This window comes from Caretta caretta, chromosome 6 (assembly GCF_965140235.1).
Source record: "Caretta caretta isolate rCarCar2 chromosome 6, rCarCar1.hap1, whole genome shotgun sequence".
Taxonomy (NCBI): domain Eukaryota; kingdom Metazoa; phylum Chordata; order Testudines; family Cheloniidae; genus Caretta; species Caretta caretta.
This window is the reverse complement of record NC_134211.1, coordinates 111,590,201-111,608,239: the sequence shown is the minus strand read 5'-3', so window position 1 is coordinate 111,608,239 and position 18,039 is coordinate 111,590,201. Positions and strand designations below refer to the sequence as shown.

At 44.4% G+C, this 18,039-nt stretch overlaps 1 protein-coding gene across 3 annotated transcripts in view; it reads left to right on the top strand.

The window, feature by feature from the left end:
* Positions 1-18,039, top strand: part of LOC125638842 (exocyst complex component 3) — a 67,857-nt gene that overhangs the window by 27,411 nt on the left and 22,407 nt on the right. For 2 of the 3 annotated variants that reach the window (XM_048855048.2, XM_048855047.2), the window contains exons 1-4: positions 4,770-5,199; positions 7,631-8,222; positions 13,378-13,489; positions 17,267-17,341. In XM_048855048.2, the coding sequence (XP_048711005.2) occupies positions 4,959-5,199; positions 7,631-8,222; positions 13,378-13,489; positions 17,267-17,341 (1,020 nt within the window). In that variant the 5' untranslated portion in view covers positions 4,770-4,958. Of the gene's footprint in view, positions 1-4,769; positions 5,200-7,630; positions 8,223-13,377; positions 13,490-17,266; positions 17,342-18,039 lie in introns of those variants that run through there. The other variant, XM_048855049.2, reaches the window with a different exon arrangement.

The window sequence follows — 18,039 nt, the reverse complement described above, 5'->3', positions numbered from 1 at the left end:
CTCAGGGTAGCAGCGGCTGGGCTCCAGTGCCGATTTAAAGGGCCAGGGGCTCCGGCCGCTGCAGGGAGCCCCAGGCCCCTTAAAGCACCCCTGGGGCTCCTGAGGTGGCCGGAGCCCCCGGGGCTCCCCGCAGCGGCCAGAGTCCCCGGGCCATTTAAAGCGCCCCCCGAGCCCTGCTGCCAGAGCCCTGGGGTAGCAGCGGCAGGGCTCCGGAGCTGATTTAAAGGGCCAGGGACTCCGGCCGCTGTGGGGAGCCCTGGACCCTTTAAAGCACACCCCCCCACGAACCCCTGGGGCTCCCCGCAGCAGCCGGAGCCCCTGGGCCCTTTAAAGTGCCCCCCGAGCCCCGCTGTTGGAGCCCCGGGGTAGCGGCGGCAGGGCTCCAGTGATGATTTAAAGGCCCGGAGCTCCGCTGCGGTAGCGGCGGCCAGAGCCTGGGGCCCTTTAAATTGCCCCAGGGCTCCCAACTGCTTCTGCAGCTGGTAGCTCCAGGGGTGATTTAAAGGCCCCAGGGCTCCCAGCCACAAATGGAGCCCTGGGGCCTTTAAATCTTGATTTAAAGGGCCTGGGTATTTAAAGGCCTGCCTCTTCCAGTTGAGGCCACGCTTCCCTGCTCAGGACTCCGGAGTACCAGTAAGTCCTTTATGTTACTTTCATCCCTGCCTTTGTAACTTTTCACAGTCTGCTTTGGACTTAGCTATCCTGAGTAATTTTGTGTCATTTGCAAAGTTTGCCACCTCACTGTTTACCCCTTTTTACAGATCATTTATGAATGTGTTGAACAGCACTGAACCCAGTACAGATTCCTGGAGGACACCACTATTTCTTGCTCTCCATTCTGAAAACTGACCATTTATTCCTACCTTTGGTTTCCTGTTTTACAACCCATTACTGATCAATGAAAGGTCCTTCCCTCTTACCCAAGACTGCCTACTTTTCTTGAGAGCCTTTGGTGAGGGACCTTTGCAAAGGCTTTCTGAAAGTCCAAGTAAACAATATGCACTGGATCATCCTTGTCCACGTTTGTTGACCCCCTCAAAGAATTCTAATAGATTGGGAAGGCATGCTTTCCTTTACAAATGCTGTGTTGACTCTTCCCCAACAAATCAAGTTCATCTATGTATCTGATAATTCTGTTTTTTACTATAGTTTCCACCATTTTGTCTGGTACTGAAATTAGGCTTACTGACCTTTAATTGCCAGCATTGCCTCTTGAAAAATAAGCATTACATTAGCTATCCTCCAATCATTACTCCTGGGGAATTCTGTGCCAAAAATTTAAAAATTCTGCTCCAAAACATTAAAAATTCTGCACACAATATTTTAAAATTCTGCATATTTTATTTGTCAAACTAACACAATATAATCATCCTGGTTTCAATTATGTTGGTAATTTGTTTAAACTACAATATAATGGTTGGAGAATGGGAGTGGGCAGCATTAGAGGAAATCCCCAAACCTCCTTTCTCTAATAGTAGTGTAGATAAGTTTGACCCTTTATTTCTAGTTATTAGTCAACAAATATATGCAGCCACATGCTCAGTGTTACATCATAGGCAACTGAAGAGCAGATGAGAGTTGGTGAATCAAACTCACAATTTATATTGGCTACTGACCATCTCCAGAAAGCTCAGTAGCAAACAGTTCATGCAGCATATTTTATTAGGAAATGTTTTCAGTCCAAACTTTTAGATCAGTTCTAATCACTAAAGCACCATAAGCATTTATAAGCCATACTGTTCTTACAATAAGACTCCTTTACACCACTCTGGCAATGTAAAGGAACCTTAAAATGTTTACACCTGTTTTATACTCCTGGGTAATTCACAAAGACAATGGGAACAATTCACTAAAAACAATTCACTAAGCAGGCAGGCTGCTACATTCTTCTCTGCCTGAGGGGACAGAGCCTTCCCCATGCCTACCTGCTCAGAAATACCCCAAAGCCCTGCCCCTCCATGCTAAGCGTGTCGCAAAAGCATGTGAGAGGGACAGAATGACTTTCTCTCTCAGATGCATGATGGCCCAGTACCCCACTTCCCCCCGGCGGTGATTTACGTCTTTACTGGCTACTCCAGGCACCCAAACCGACCTGCCTGAGGTGCTGAGGAGGGGCATGTGACCAGTCTTGAGGCTTTCTTTTGCTTCCCCGTCAGAAGTCATTTTTCTGTGGAGAAGCAAAGAAATCTGCAGGGCACATGAATTCTGTGCATTCACAGTGATGCAGAATTCCCCCAGGAGTAAGTCATTTGGCACTGAGGCTGATTTAAGCAATAGGTTACATACCACAGTTAGTAGTTCTGCAATTTCATATTTGAGTTCCTTCAGAACTCTTGGGTGAATGCCATCTGGTCCTGGGAATTTATTACTGTTTAATTTATCAATTTATTCCCAAAATTCCTCTACTGACACTTCAATCTGGGGCAGTTCCTCAGAATTTCACCTAAAAAGAATGGCTCAGGTGTGGAAACCTTCTTCACACCCTCTGCAGTGAGACTGATGCAAAGGATTCATTTAGCTTCTCCTCAATGGCCTTGTCTTCCTTGAGTGCTCCTTTAACACCTCAACTGTCTTTCTCTTATTAGTTTAGAGAGAGACTTTTAAAACATGAATATACTTTTTTGCAATTTGATGCATTAAATTAGATTTACTGTGTATGAATTCAGTCTGGTAAACATGAGCCAGAACCTCTTCCTAGATCTGGGCCCAAGAAAATGTCCGTAGGTGTTGAGGGGACAGAATTTTCCTCTGCCCCCAGTGTGGAGTTTGACTAGCAGATATACATAGTTGCGTACGCATCACTTCTGCTCCTCATCTTACCTACGTTAGCCTCCCACTGGATCTTTTGTTAGCTGGTAAAGCACACGTTATGAAGCACAGCCCTGTGCCTCACCATATTGAGGACCCTTTTCTGGGCTTCCTGCATTTTACCACCACCCACAGTGCATTAGAACTTCACTGTTTCTGTTAAAAGAAAAGGAGGACTTGTGGCACCTTAGAGACTAACAAATTTATCTGAGCATAAGCTTTTGTGAGCGACAGCTCACTTCATCGGATGCATTCAGTGGAAAATACAGTGGGGAGATTTATAGACACAGAGAACATGAAACAATGGGTGTTACCATACACACTGTAACGAGAGTGATCAGATAAGGTGAGCTATTACCAGCAGGAGAGCGGGGGCGGGGCGGGGGATGGGGACTTTTGTAGTGATAATCAAGGTGGGCCATTTCCAGCAGTTGACAAGAACGTCTGAGGAACAGCGGCGGGGGTGGGGGGGGAATAAATATGGGGAAATAGTTTTACTTTGTTTAATGACCCATCCACTCTCAGTCTTTATTCAAGCCTAAGTTAATTGTATCCAGTTTGCAAATTAATTCCAATTCAGCAGTCTCTCGCTGGAGTCTGTTTTTGAAGTTTTTTTGTTGAAGAATTGCCACTTTTAGGTCTGTAATCGAGTGACCAAAGAGATTGAAGTGTTCGTTGACTGGTTTTTGAATGTTATAATTCTTGACGTCTGATTTGTGTCCATTTATTCTTTTACGTAGAGACTGTCCAGTTTGGCCAATGTACATGGCAGAGGGGCATTGCTGGCATATATCACATTGGTAGATGTCCAGGTGAACGAGCCTCTGATGGCGTGGCTAATGTGATTAGGTCCTATGATGGTGTCACTTGAATAAATATGTGGACAGAGTTGGCATCAGGCTTTGTTGCAAGGATAGGTTCCTAGGTTAGTGGTTCTGTTGTGTGGTGTGTGGTTGCTGGTGAGTATTTGCTTCAAGTTGAGGGGCTGTCTGTAAGCAAGGACTGGCCTGTCTCCCAAGATCTGTGAGAGTGATGGGTCGTCCTTCAGGATAGGTTGTAGATCCTTGATGATGCATTGGAGAGGTTTTAGTTGGTTTTAGTTGGGGGCTGAAGGTGACGGCTAGTGGCGTTCTGTTATTTTCTTTGTTGGGCCTGTCCTGTAGTAGGTGACTTTGGGGTACTCTTCTGGCTCTGTCCATATGTTTCTTCACTTCAGCAGGTGGGTATTGTAGTTGTAAGAACGCTTGATAGAGATCTCTTTCCACACTTACAGCCATCCCCATGAATGACAATGGGAGTTACTGTACTTGAATATATGAAAAGAAAGGCCCTAATTATGTAGGATACCATAGAGAGGGATGAGAGAGGCTGGCTGGTTCTCTTGTTGGTAGATAACCAAGGGGCTAGTTGCCCCTATAACTTTAAACTTTTCATTTTCTTCATTTAAAAATGCTGGGTTGTGTATAACTGCTAGAGGGCAGTCCCAGGCAGCCGCTGGGTACCCCAGGAGTTCAGATCCAGTCTCATCACATAAGAACCTCATAGCTCAACAATGAAAACCAATGCCAGTCCTTTTGGGGTTTGTACACCCAAGGGCAGAATACTTGATTTTCTTGAAGATGGAGGCAAATTTGGGTCTAAAATAAGGGATGACCTTGGTGCTGAGAAATAATACAGAGTCAGTAGAAAGGCAAGTGCATCAGTGTAGAGCTGCTGTGTGTATTCATGGACACTGTCAACAACAAAATCTCTTGGACTGAGAGGACTCTGAATCTAAATTAGTTGGCAGCATCCAGGGGAATTTTAGTCATTTAGAAACTCCTGAAAATTCCACTGGCTTTCCTCCAGCACCTGTGGTTAGGTTATATATTAAACGTTTGCTGATGTAACGCTACAGGGGATCATTTACATAATAGAGCTGGTAGCTTATAAAAACTACTGGACTAAACTGTGATATGAAGTTGGCTGAGTTGTCTGGAAGTCAGTTAAAGCAGGCAGGAGCACTGACACTGAATCTGGGGACACACATCGTCTCACGGAGAGGAACTCTTAAGGCTGAGACTGTAAAATCACATTGAGTTACCGTGGTGCCAACGTTTTCCAGTTAGCCTTCTCAACCTGATAGCAAACACTTGGCTCTTGCTGGGAGTATGAAGAAAATGAAGCATTCCCAATTCACTGGAGGGAGAAAGCTGCAGGGACCATCTTCTGGTGAAAATGCATCAATGCTTCCCAAAGAGGCTCAAAAGGAGAGAGAGAAGCAGAAATTAAATAGGAGACAGAGAGTGAAAGATATGGCAGTCAAATTGCTGAAGAATTTGTCCTCTCTGAAGAAGGAAACTGAAGAGAAGCCTGTGGACAAAGAGTCTGGTGGGAGGCAGTATCTCTCAGGTACTCTCTGCTAGTCTGTCCTCCCCACTGGCCTCCTCTGTTTCTTCTCACCGTGGAAACTGTTTTCATCAGCTCCTGCCATTTGGAATAGGCTTCCTATCTCTCTCCTCCTCCTGGATTCACCTCTCATTTCAAATCTTTTCTGAAACGTATATTTCTCCTTGCCGATGTTTTTAAATTTTACTCCCCTTTCTGTTGCTCATTTGTATTTCACTTTGCAACTGTATTATCCATCCCTGCAAAGCGCCTTGGTTTAGTTTGTAAGAAAGATGTGATACAAACAGAGTTTGGTTGTAAGCGCGTTCATATGGTGGTCTGTTCTTCCAGTAATGTGCAGGGGGGCATGTGTAGGTAACCTATGCCAACTTAGCTCCCTCTCCATGCTACATCTATTGGCAGGTGCTGGGCCCTTATATGTCGATACCAAAGAAATCTGTTGCCACAGGCAATTGATATTTAGTGATTGTTGCGAGAACCAGAGAGTTAAAAGCACACTTTTTAACTAGACGCAATAAAGCATTTTGTAGGAAGCTGGATTCTGGGAAATATTTTCCTATGTGAATCATCATTTTATATCCCTCAAAGGGCAATGCCCTCCTAGATCCTGACTCTAATGACAAACAGTGAAGATATAGACACGGTTACAGGACGAGCTGGGCTTTAGACCCCTTTTAAGGTGTGTTTACCATGCTCTCAAGCTCAGGTTTGTGGGACCCGTGCTTGTGGAGTCGGTGTTTCCAAACCCATGCTTGCACATCTAAAAACTGCATTGTAAACCTGGGTTTACAATTGCTGGGCCTGGGTTTCACAGCCTTGCTAACACATCCATACTGCACTATGCAGACCTTTTGTCACAGGTCTGCGGCTTAACCTGCGTCCATGCTGCAAAATGACAGGTCCTAGGTGTTTGCTGACCTGAGTCAGACTGATTTGTGCGTGGATGGAAGGGAGTCTTGGGCTCAAACCTGAGTCAAAGCCCGGGCTTAGTGTGCAGTGTAGACAAACACTTAATCCCTCTCGAGTGCGCCCCTCAGGTGACAGACCTTTCTGCCTAAACCACTCCCAAGGTTGGAACCATGTGACTTTACCACCCTTACACTAAATCTCAGGATGCAGCCCTCTGGCTAACCTGACAGACCCAGCTGGGTTTGGCATCTTCAGGTCCTTTTTCTCTGAGAGCCTGTTACAGAATGGATTTGCAGGGACACAGAAATAGCTTCTTCAAAACAAAGCATTGGCTATTCACCCAAAGGTACAAAGCATGCAGAGCAAAGGTACCAAGCAAAAATGCCTGTGTGCATATTCCCCCTAGCCTACACCTTAATCTTTCCTTGCAAGCTCAATAGAGTTAATCCCATCTCTGGTCAGAAGAGTGACACTGAGTTCTGCAGCATGCTCTGTGACCCCCTCTCCCAATGTGCGTGTTTGTCCCCATCATGACAACCCACTCAAGTCCCTTCCTAGGCCAACGTCTTTAAAGTTTTAGCATCTCCTTTGATCCTGATTTAAGTCTGGGAAGAGTGGACCTTGCCATAGGAGCTGGAGCCAGGCATTGAGTATTCTCCAATCAGTGGCTTCTTGCTTGTCTCCTTAGAGACGCTTTGTATTCTATGGACTGTACCTTATCTTTGCTTCATTTGTTTAATTTCCTATTGGTTTCCCACTTACAGCCTCTTTTCACTCTATGTAATCAGGCACAAGTATACTGAGGTGCACATGATATGTATAAAAAATAATACACAACTCCCTCATTCTCCACAGATGTATTTGAAATTGTTTCCAGGGTGTGACCAATCACCAATCACACCAGCCTGTTAAGCATAGGCTCCCATGAGATCTGGGTTCCCTTCCTGGCTCTGCTATAGCTAGGCTTGGAAGAGTTAGTTTTTTATTGCTGCTTGAGAACTTATTAGAGTTTGATTTAAGGCTATTCACTTTGTATATTTTGACTTGTGATGTTGACAATTGTGTTTTAAGTGTTATAAAGCTTTAACTTTTTGAATTGCAGCTTCTACTGTCATTAAATAATTATTGTCTGACTCATCCCGTTTCCTGGAACTGTGAAAGTTTAAATCAATCAAAAATTAAAAAAAGATTAAATCCCATAATTGTGTGCAACTGTGAAAATGTAAATGGTTAAAAATGTTGAAAAGTGTTGAAAAACAAACATCAATAGTATTTGTCAAACTTATATATATATATATATATAAGTTCTGCCAAGCCTAACTATAGATGACTGTGGGAAAATCACTTAACTGCACCGGGCCTCAGTCTACCCACCTGTAAAATGGGAATGATACCCTACCTCACAAGGCTGTTATGAGAATACATTCTTATTATCTGTGAGTTGCTCAGTAATTACTATGATGATTGCCACAGAAAAGTCTATAGCTAAGTCAATAACCTTCTGGTTGTATTTTTACTGTTTCAGATCAAGCCATTTGTGAATTGATAGATCAAGCAAAATTTCTTGAAGCTTGTAATCACATTTATGATCTGGAGCAATCTGAACATAAGAGTGAAATAAAGATTGACTTACTTTACAAAAAAGTAGCAGAAAGAATGTGGTCAGTTGTGCAAGAAGCAATCAGTGGAAGCGATAGTACATTACTGGAGCCACTGAAATCAGTAGGTGAATCACTGAAGTGGGAAAAAGAGAAAGAAAAAGAATGGTTTGACAGTGTCAAAGACATGGAATCTGTTTCAACCTGGAGCCCAAAATACTGGAATAAAGATCTCGAGAAACTGCTAATGGAGTGCATGGCAACACAGATTCCCTCCTTCGTGTCTGCTAGCAACACAGATGAGTCTGCATTAAAAGATCATCTGAGTCAGTTGGAAACCACAATTTTTCCCAACCTGAGATGCAAAAGAGATGACTTCAAAGAAGCAGGATTGCTTACTACCTATACAAAATGTTGTAATGCCTGTTTGTCTTCTTACCTTTCCACACTTACAGGCGGTGATATGAGCTTCAGCAAATGTCTTCTCATTTATGAATGGGGCTTTAATATGTACAGAAGGTATGTTCCAAGTAATTCCTCTTTTTCTTTATACCTTTCAGTTTCCCTTTTAGTTCTGAGCATGGTCCTTCTTGAGCTTCAAGGCAGTGATACTGAAGGAACATAAAGGGAAAGGTTAGCCAATATTCAGGCCCTTGTGGGTTAGGAGGAGAAATTGATTATAGGTATTTCTTTGGTGCAATCCTGTTTATTTACAAAGAATGGACACAAAGTCCTGTTTCCCTAAGCACAGTAGGAATCAAACAACAGGGGGCATTTTCTTTGCTCACAGTTTTTCCAGCCAGCGCACTGCCCCAAAAGCTCTCTCTTTAGGCTTTCTCTCATGGTCTCACTACTAGTGCTTCTCTTACTGTCTCCTTGGATTTCTTGCTGCTTTCTGTCTGCGTCTGACTTCCTCTGGCTCACAGACATGCTCAGCTCCATCAAACAATGCCCCGCCTCCCTGCGGTTGTATTCAGGCCCCAGGAAAAATTCCTTAGACCACATGGCTCAACTCCTACTCCAGCCTTGCCATGCTGGTCTGTTATTTTTGGTGGTAGCTTCTATTGTTTCAGCTATTACTCGTGAAAGGGGCATTTAACACCTCCCTCATTAAGCCTAATCTAATGGAAGGCAGCTGTCATGCCTACCAGCACTGCCCATAGGCCAAAGACACACTTCATGGGAGCCACCCAACCTCCCGCATAACAGTGTCTTTTCTATGAGTTTGATTTTGCTTGTTCTTAGTGAATGGATTTCCTTTCCAGACCTAGGCCATGTCTGCACTACAGACCTATATTGGAATAACTACGTTGTTCAAGGGTGTGAAAAAATCCACGTGTAGACAGTGCTATGTCGGCGTAGGAACGTCTTCACTAAAGCGCTACAGCAGCGCAGCTGTACGTGAAGACAGCTGTACGTAGCGCTGTACATGAAGACAAGCCCCTAGATACCTACCAATTTATAAATGGTATCATGGTAGCTGAATCCCTGACCATCTAGGGCTCGGTAGAGCACTACCTTGAACTTCACCCAGAACTGATGAGAGAGACAGTCTAAAGAATAGGTTTCAGAGTAACAGCCGTGTTAGTCTGTATTCGCAAAAAGAAAAGGAGTACTTGTGGCACCTTAGAGACTAACCAATTTATTTGAGCATGAACTTTCGTGAGCTACGGCTCACTTCATCCTGTAGCTCACGAAAGCTCATGCTCAAATAAATTGGTTAGTCTCTAAGGTGCCACAAGTCCTCCTTTTCTTTTTAGTCTAAAGAATAGGCATTATGGAGCAGATTGACTTCCCTATTCTGCTCACTTTGTGCTACACAGATTGGAAATCACCTGCATCTCACCTAGGGATTCCGCTGTTGAGGAGTTCCCAGTGGTGTCAGGGATAGCACGGTGGGCTCCTGCATTACCCCTGTGCAGCCCTGGCTCAGAGGTGAGGCTGGATTGTATTCTGCTCCATCTGTTTTTAACTGGCAGATGGTACTCTAACCTGTGTTAGGGAAGAGCTGAACAAAGAATTGGGGAGCTGTAACCAGCCCTCTGACAGTCCCCCAGCTCTGCTGCACTGAGTGGAACTCATCTGTAGCACATAATCTGTCCCTCTACCCACAGATGGCTCACCCCACTCCCAAGGTCAGCCCCAGCACTCTGGCCCCTGCACTCTTCAAGTGCTTTTCAAGGATGGCTCAAGCACAAGACAACTGATTGCAGCCATTTAGCCTTGAGCTTAACAAATGAAGGGCTCACCGTGGTGTGAGCTGCGTTAGAACAGAGCAAGCATAGTGGGGTGCACCGCTCGTCTCTGAACTCCCTGCAGGTTGTTTCTCCTGGTAATGTGGTGCCCATTACTGATCACAGTATCCTAGGGGTACTTTGTTTAGCAGGGGCAGCACTTCTTCTTGTTTAATGGGGAATAGAATCCAGCCTTCCCACAGGGAGATGTTAACAATTCTCACCAATAACGGCACATCTGTGCCTGTCTTCAGAATACTGGCCATGGAAGCAGTTCCCTCAGCATACACCCAACCTCTTTCTGGCTATGGTACTTACATGGCTTCTATCACTGTAGTATCTGAACTCACTACTGTATCTTTAAAGTATTTATAGGGGAGCACTGTTATCCTCATTTTACAGATGAGGCACAGAGAGCCTTGGGGATTTGCTAAGCTTCACACAGGATGTTTGTGGCAGAGCAGGAATTGAACCTGTGTTTTCCACAGCACAAGCTAGTGATTTGAGCACTGAACATCCTTCACTGTGTACTTAAGAACTTGTAGATGGGGCTTAGAAAGTGTTAGTGGGGATAATGATTGTTACGGAAAAGTTAGCACATGTGACTCCATTTTGGTTTGGGGCCCACCATTGTCTAAAAGCAAGCACATCATACACCAGGAGGAGTGATCCTTAGATACTGAATCCCTGTGAAAATCCTCCTCCTTGTCTCCAGCCTGCCTTGACTCCCAGTATCTGTTTTTTGTCAGTCTCTAACTCCCTATCTCTTGGCCTTTGATGTGAGGCCTCCCATCCTGATAATAAAAGTTACTGATGCATGGCTTTAGGACCATGCTGTGTAATTAACATACTGGTTTAGCACGAGGAATGCACCAAGCAGGGATAGGTAGTAGATAAAACAAGGGTTTGTTTATTGGCTAAGGTTTCTGATGCACGAGGGCAACATGCTTTGCTAAAAAGTATATAACCTTTGTATAATCTCTATTCAGGGTCCCCTCCTGGCTAGCAGGGGGGCACCATGCTCGAGCGTAATAAACTTAGTGTCTTTTGGGAACTCTGCAGTTGTGGACTTTGTTTATGTGCCTCAGCCTAGATTCGAACTGTGCGTGACCTATCAGATATAATTCGTAGCATTGGTGTGCGTGTCCTACCAGGTGTAATTCGCAGCAGTTGTGTGCGTGTCCTACCAGGTGTAATTCGCAGCAGTTGTGTGCGTGTCCTACCAGGTGTAATTCGTAACGTGTACGACCATACCAGTTGCATTAAAGTCTGGATACATTGATAATTTTTATTGCTATGGTGATGTGGCTTTTTCTATTCTGTGTAGCTTCTCATCTGACATTTTAAACTTTGCACCCTGAAATGTAATGATTGTTGTCCTTATCCTAACAGCATAAATTCATAGTGAAGATCAGTTCTGACCAAGCAGTGCTCCATCTCTGTGCTGTTCTGGAAGCCAGTGACCCTAAGAACTGACTGTACAACTTGGGAAATGTCTTGGTTGCCCCAATTCAGCAAAGAACGTGATGACTTCAAGCAAGTGAGGAGTCCATTGACTTCAGTGTGATTACTCGCATGCTTAACGTTAGGCATGTGCTGAACTGGGGCTGTATGTTTGCAGCCAAATATTATTTACTTTCCCAGCCCTTTAAGAGCGATTATGATGGGCTGGTTCTGATTCTTTAAGGTCAGGAGAGGTTGTGTGAGAGGCCAATTACCCAATGTCTGTTCTGGTTACCTGGAAGGAGATGAGAGGCAGGTGATCCCATGGAATAGTTAGTTTCTGGGAGGATGAAGTGACAGGAAAAACCCAGGCTAGTGTTCCTTTATGGGCCCAGGACCAGGAGCCTAGCAGAGTGGGTGAGACATGGCTTTCATCTCTCTCAGCTGGCCCAGGCAGGTGTTTTGGTTGCTAGACCCCCTGGGAAGGATTAAGGGAGTAGTCGGGTAACTGGGTAGATGAATCAAAATGGAGGTTCCAAGCCTAGTCAGGGGAAGCTGCTGAGGGGAAGAACTCAGCTAGGGTAAAGCCCCAAGAAGGAGGGCTATGCAACCTCTGTACCTCAGGGGAAAGTCCACTAGCCTGACTGGGTAAACACAGGCAGGCCCCACCAAGGAGGACTGTGGATACTCTGAGCTTGAGGGGAGATTTTACAAGTTGTGGGGGCTGGGGCTAGACGCACACAGACCAAGAGGGAGGGCTGTGAAACCCTGAATCTAAAAGGAGCGTTCTTTTGGGGGAGCTGATTAATTTGAATAAAGGAGACCCTGGGTGGCGGGAATATCGTTTTTAAAGACTCTGGGTGTAAGTGGATTATTCTGAGAAGTCAGAGGGAAACTGAGGCAAGGTGTGTGCAGTGCCATCCCAGGCCATTGGGGGTGCCCTGGGATGGCACCTATCCACACAGAATATCATGTATATTCTGTAAAATATGAATGTTTGCTTTAATGATTGACTCTTGCACATGAATCAGCGTAGCTTGTGTGGAAATAGCAGGAGAGCTCTATTATTTCCCAACAGAGACTCTTGAGTACCCAGAACTAATAGAACTTTTGGGAGGGCTGATGGTGCTAAGGTCTTTGCATTTAACTATCCCGAATATCTCTTTCACGACAAATATAATAGGTGTTCTCAGCTGTAAGCATATTTATCTGAACTTGTACACTGCACCTCTCTTAACGCTAGGCTTATTACACAAATGTTACCTAAAGCACATTTTGAAGATCAACAACAGGCTGCCCAAACCCAGTGACACCAGCAGACCCTATTTCAGATGTAAAGAATTTTTGCCTCCTCTTCCCATTGTCAAACTACATTACTCTGCCCAGCCTTCTGACGCCTCAGTCATCCCATCCATCAATCACATACACGCTCCCTTCAAGAAAAGCCTGGGGAAATGTGTAATTGTGTGTCGTACGGCATGTTCTGAAGGTCACCAAATCTATGATCTGTTGGAGCAAGTGGGGAGGAGAGTTCCAAAGCCTTTCGACTTATACTGGTACTGTATAGTTATTCCCCTTCCCATATAGGAATATCACCTTTGAACCTATATAGCTGTATCCATACTGGGAGTCTGAAGGGTCTACACTAACAGTACAACTTTCTAGTGCAGACAAGGCCAAGAGAGAGCTGCAGGAAGGAGTGAGACAGAGGAGAGGGGAGTATGTAATTGGAGAATGGGGCCACAAAAAGGGCCAAAAAGAGAAGAATAAAAAAAGGATGGGCCTGGGGAGGATCAAAAAAATATTTTACCTAGTTGCAATTGTTCCTTAGATGAGAGCTGAATGCTGCTTTGTGCATGCAATTAGCCAGGTGAGCTACACATCACAAATATGGCCATAGCCAAGCACAGGTTCTCAGTACTGGGATTGGAAGAGCCACAAAGCTACTGGAAAACTGCCGCTCTTACTGCAATTTTGTTTTCTGTGTGCAATGACAGTGAGAAGCTCCTCATGCCCTGCTGGACTCCACAGCAGATGCTCTTAGCTGATGCATATGTTCTCAAGTGGAATTTTTCAAATGTGGAGGAAAAGCTGCTCACAGTCATCCAGGTAAGAACATGGAGTTCTAGCAAACCTGGTTGTCACCCCAAATCATTCTCTTTTTAATAATACATTTCCTTGTTATTTTGGCTCATGTACAGAAAAGGTCAAATACTCCTGCCCAGCTGGCTACCCCATGGCTCTACTCCTCAATCTGTTTATTTAGTAGGAGAATGAAAACATACCACACAGAGAATGGTATTAAATGAGGTGATGGTCTTAGGGTGGTTCCGAGCAGACAGGTGCCTACATCACAAACGGCCCCCATCTCAATGTGTTGGTAGTTTCAGTAAAGAAGCCAAGAACTGAAGGTCCACAAACAGCAGTCTGCCTTCCTCGCCGATAGGCGGTGCCCTATTTGAGCACTTTGGCAAGAGGCTACTGGGAACTTTGAACTGCCTCTTTTCATGCTATTACTATACCTGCACTATGGGGGGGATTCACTCCACACACACAAAATCAGAATATTTAGGTTCTATCCAGGTGGAGTACAGGAGACCATGGAGGTGAAATCCACCCCCCAACTAACCCAGGGCTGTTTCATGGGACTACATACCCCTTTCCCTATGGATGTTAATCAGCCTATAGTTTGGACTAAGGGTCACAGACCCTTTGCACCAGTCATGCAGGATACTGGGGCCTCTGGATCTGAGTAATATGGATCTATGGTCACCCCTAGCCTGCCCCAAAGTGGCCTTCCATGCTAACCTTTGTGGGGCTGGCATAGATACAGTTTCCTTGGCAAAGCACACAGACACCCCACAGAGCCTCTAAGGGCATGTCTACACTGCAACATAAGTCTGTGCTTGAGCATGGGCTCAGGCCTAATCCCCCTTGCGTCTATTCTGTAATTGCGCTAGCCCAGGGCTCAGGCCCAGGGTCCCAGGACCCTGCAGGGCCCAAGTTCAAGTTAAGCCAGGACCCAGGGTCCAAGCCCTATTGCTTTGCAGTATAGATGCAGCCCTGCTTGACTTGGTTCCCGGGTGTCAGCTGGAAGTATCCCACAATTCCACGGGACAACTTCCTTAGTCTTCTCGGTCCCAACAATCTGCAATCCACTTTATTGAAAATGGAAGATCTTTTCAAATGGCTTTGCAAATGGCAGCAGCTCAGGTCAGTGTTAACCCATTCTCTTCTGATCTGCAAACCCACTGTCAGAGAGCCCTCCTGGGTTTGCTGTGGAGAGCAAAGCGATCAAGCCTTTTGCGAAGTGAGCTGCTTCCTGGAAACGTGCAGGGCAGGCAGTAAAGTTTTCCTACAGTGCACCATGGCCCTAGGGCAGTAAAGTGGCCACATTTCGGAGGTGGGGGGCAGCTAGGGACTCTGGGATATGGTTACTTTGACTTGGGTCTGTGCACTGCAGTGTGGACCCCAGAGCCCTAGGGTTGAGCATGGGTTAGAAAAGTCTTAACATAGGGTTAAAATACAATGTAGATGCTCAAGCCCAGCTGGCACCAGGGCCACTAACCCCGGGCTTATGTTCAGTGTAGACGTACCCTTAGTGGGGCTTGAGTGGGGAAGGGGGCCTTACAGTCAAACCATGACTCCAACTCCCAACGCTTCCAGGACAGTATTTTTTTTTTAATTTAAAAGCCCCTTAGAAGGATGCTTTGTAGGAATGTGGTGTGGGCTCCAAAGGAAAGAGATGAGCTTCTGACGGTATACATTGCAATGTCAGGGGTAGCCAAATGAAGAAGGTGAGACCATGTTGCAGTGCTTTTTAATGTAACTAGAACCCAAGCATGGCAGGGCCCACTTTCCCTAGCACTGGCTGCAGTAAGCTGGTATCAGGCCCTTGTAACATTATCTCTTTCGTTTTCCCAGCCTCTCTCAAACAACATCCACCTGCAACCCAGCTAGTGAAGGAGGGGAAAACCACTACAATTGGCTGAATCAGTTCAGGAAATACTATGGAGCATTACGCTTTCCACAGCAGCACCCCAGGAATGATTTCTGAAGGAAAAGGCATATTTAGTTATGTACATACTCATATAGGCACCCGTTGAGGAAAGCATCTAAGCATGTGATTAAGTCTGATTGATTTTTTTATGCTTAAAGCTAAGCACATGCTTAAGTGCTTTCCTGAATCAGGACTATAGGGAAGACCTCATGCTCTTAATGTCTCTCTTCAGCATGCGTTTCAGATGAGGATGTGACTATAATAATGGTAAGCACTGTAAGACCAGCTCCAAGAATGCATCTGCATCATTGGCAGAGCTGATGCAATTATCCATCCTGAATAATTTTGATTGTGAATCTCACCCTTTTTATTCCTTTTGGGAAATAACTATATGATAATCAAGACATATGAAAAAATGTCAGCCTATGGGTTATTCATGAGTTGGTGTCTTTGAATAGATTACATTCCTGGTGTCTGACTGATCATGTAAGTCACATGGTATTGTTTTTGCTCCTTGCGTGGGTGTCTGAAACTTTTAAGAAGAAGAAAAATGAATGACTTGTCTAATTCTTTTCATTGACATCCTGATTTGTTTTCTGATTGGAGTATTGCCCAAATATTTGCACATACAAAAGGCTGTTTTCACAGACATTCACAAATAGAAAATAGCAAGGGATACAATCAAATCAAATGGACATTCAGACTTTGAATACATGGCTTCACCCAAACCCTGTCTTGCCCTATTCAGCCTACTTTGGTCTTCAGCATACCAGTGCTGAGAGCTCTTATAACTAGTATGATGATGTTTTCTGCCCCTGTGGGTTAGCTGTCTTGGAGGGCAGATTTATCAAATTATCAGCATTTCTTTGGTGCAGATGTCAGGGATTCATCCTGAAGCGCTGACATACAATGGTGGGGAATTTGATCCCCACTTGGGGCCAGTTTTCAAAGCTTTTCTTCCCATAGCATTGTGGATTGTCATTTAATGGCTGATCCATCTTCTCATAGAGGACACAGCAGGGTATGCACAGCTGGATGTAAACTTGGCAGGATGCCGAAGTTCAAAGTGACCCACAAAGGGGAAAAAATGGAGCATGCATCTTTCCCCCTCTATTTTTTATGCTGAAAAAAGAAGGTCTGAAAGTTGAGGAGTGGAGGGGGAGGTTTGGTTCCTGCTTGTTTTTTACATGAGAAGTTCAGATCCTCTCTAGATTGGAAGACTCTGTGGTGACTGGAGAACTAGCGACATCACAAGAGCTAAACATGAAAGTTCAGCTACTAAGAGAGAGAGAAGGATTTTTCATCAGACTGTTTATTTGGTTTTGATTAAAATGTTTGAATGATGGTGTAATAATTAATTAATACTTTGTTAAAGATTCAGCACTCTCATCCCTTCCATAAAGTTAAGGGCCCAACATAAATGCCCTTAAACTTCCCACAGGTCTGCCCACAAAAAACAGGGATGGCCAGATATTGCATTCTTGATATTTCTAAGCCAAACAAACAAAAAGACTGCCCACAATCTAAAAAAATAAAAAATGCTAAACAATGTCAAGTCTTCTCTGTTCATCATAAGAAGCAAAAAAGGGCACAAGCCCAATTTATAAAAAAATCCTTTGCTGTTCACATTGAAGCAATGAAACTTCTCTTTACAGTGTCAGGTTTGTTTTCAGATTTTGTGTTTATGGTGCATCCAATAGTCCTTGGCCAGCTTCCCATAGGGCAGCTGCATGATGTCCACTTGGGTTAAACAGGACTGGACAGTGAGCATAACACAAAGGCAGAAGATTTTCAAATGCACAGGTGCGGGGTGAGATAGGGAAACCTAACAGATTACAAATTGGTTCATATTGTAAATACTTGTATTTTAACTTTGTTATATTCAGAAGGAAGTAAGAGAAGCGCTCAGACAAGTAATTACCGCGAGGGGAAAACCCTATACAGACACTACAATCATTCAGGTAAACCACAGCTGATGTTCTTTGTAGCATGCAAGTCATTACATGCAAGATCCTCAGCATTTGCTAATATACTCTAATTTTACAGATCTAGGCTCAAGTCTGCATTGTGTTGCTGCAATCCTACGGAATTCAGCTGTAGCTGTGTCACAGAGAGCAGAGTTTTTCCTCTTTTGTATAAAAGAAAAATAATGAACTTTCCTATGTTTCTCTATATCCTCAGTTTTGCCATTAACTTCTTTGTGGGCAGGCTCATGCTTGAAGTGCTGCATGCATGTTTGCAAGAAACTTTCATATGTGGTGTAGAGGCAGTGGTCCAGATTTTCCTAACCTGACCAAGCACAGGATAGGCCCATTACTCAATGTAGGGCTGGGGGGGAAGAGATAATAACAGAAAACATGGAAATGTCAGAAGTGCTAAATGCCTCTTTTGTTTCCATTTTCACCAAAAAGGTTAGTAGTGATCAGACGTCTAACGTAGTGAATGCCAGTGAAAATGAGGTAGGATCTGAGGCTAAAATAGGGAAAGAACAAATTCAAAATTACATAGACAAGTTAGATGTCTTCAAATCAGCTGGGCCTGATGAAATACATCCTAGAACATTCAAGGAGCTGACTGAGGAGATACTGAGTGAGCCATTAGTGATTATCTTTGAAAACTCATGGAAGATGGGAGAGATTGCAGAAGACTGGAAAAGAGC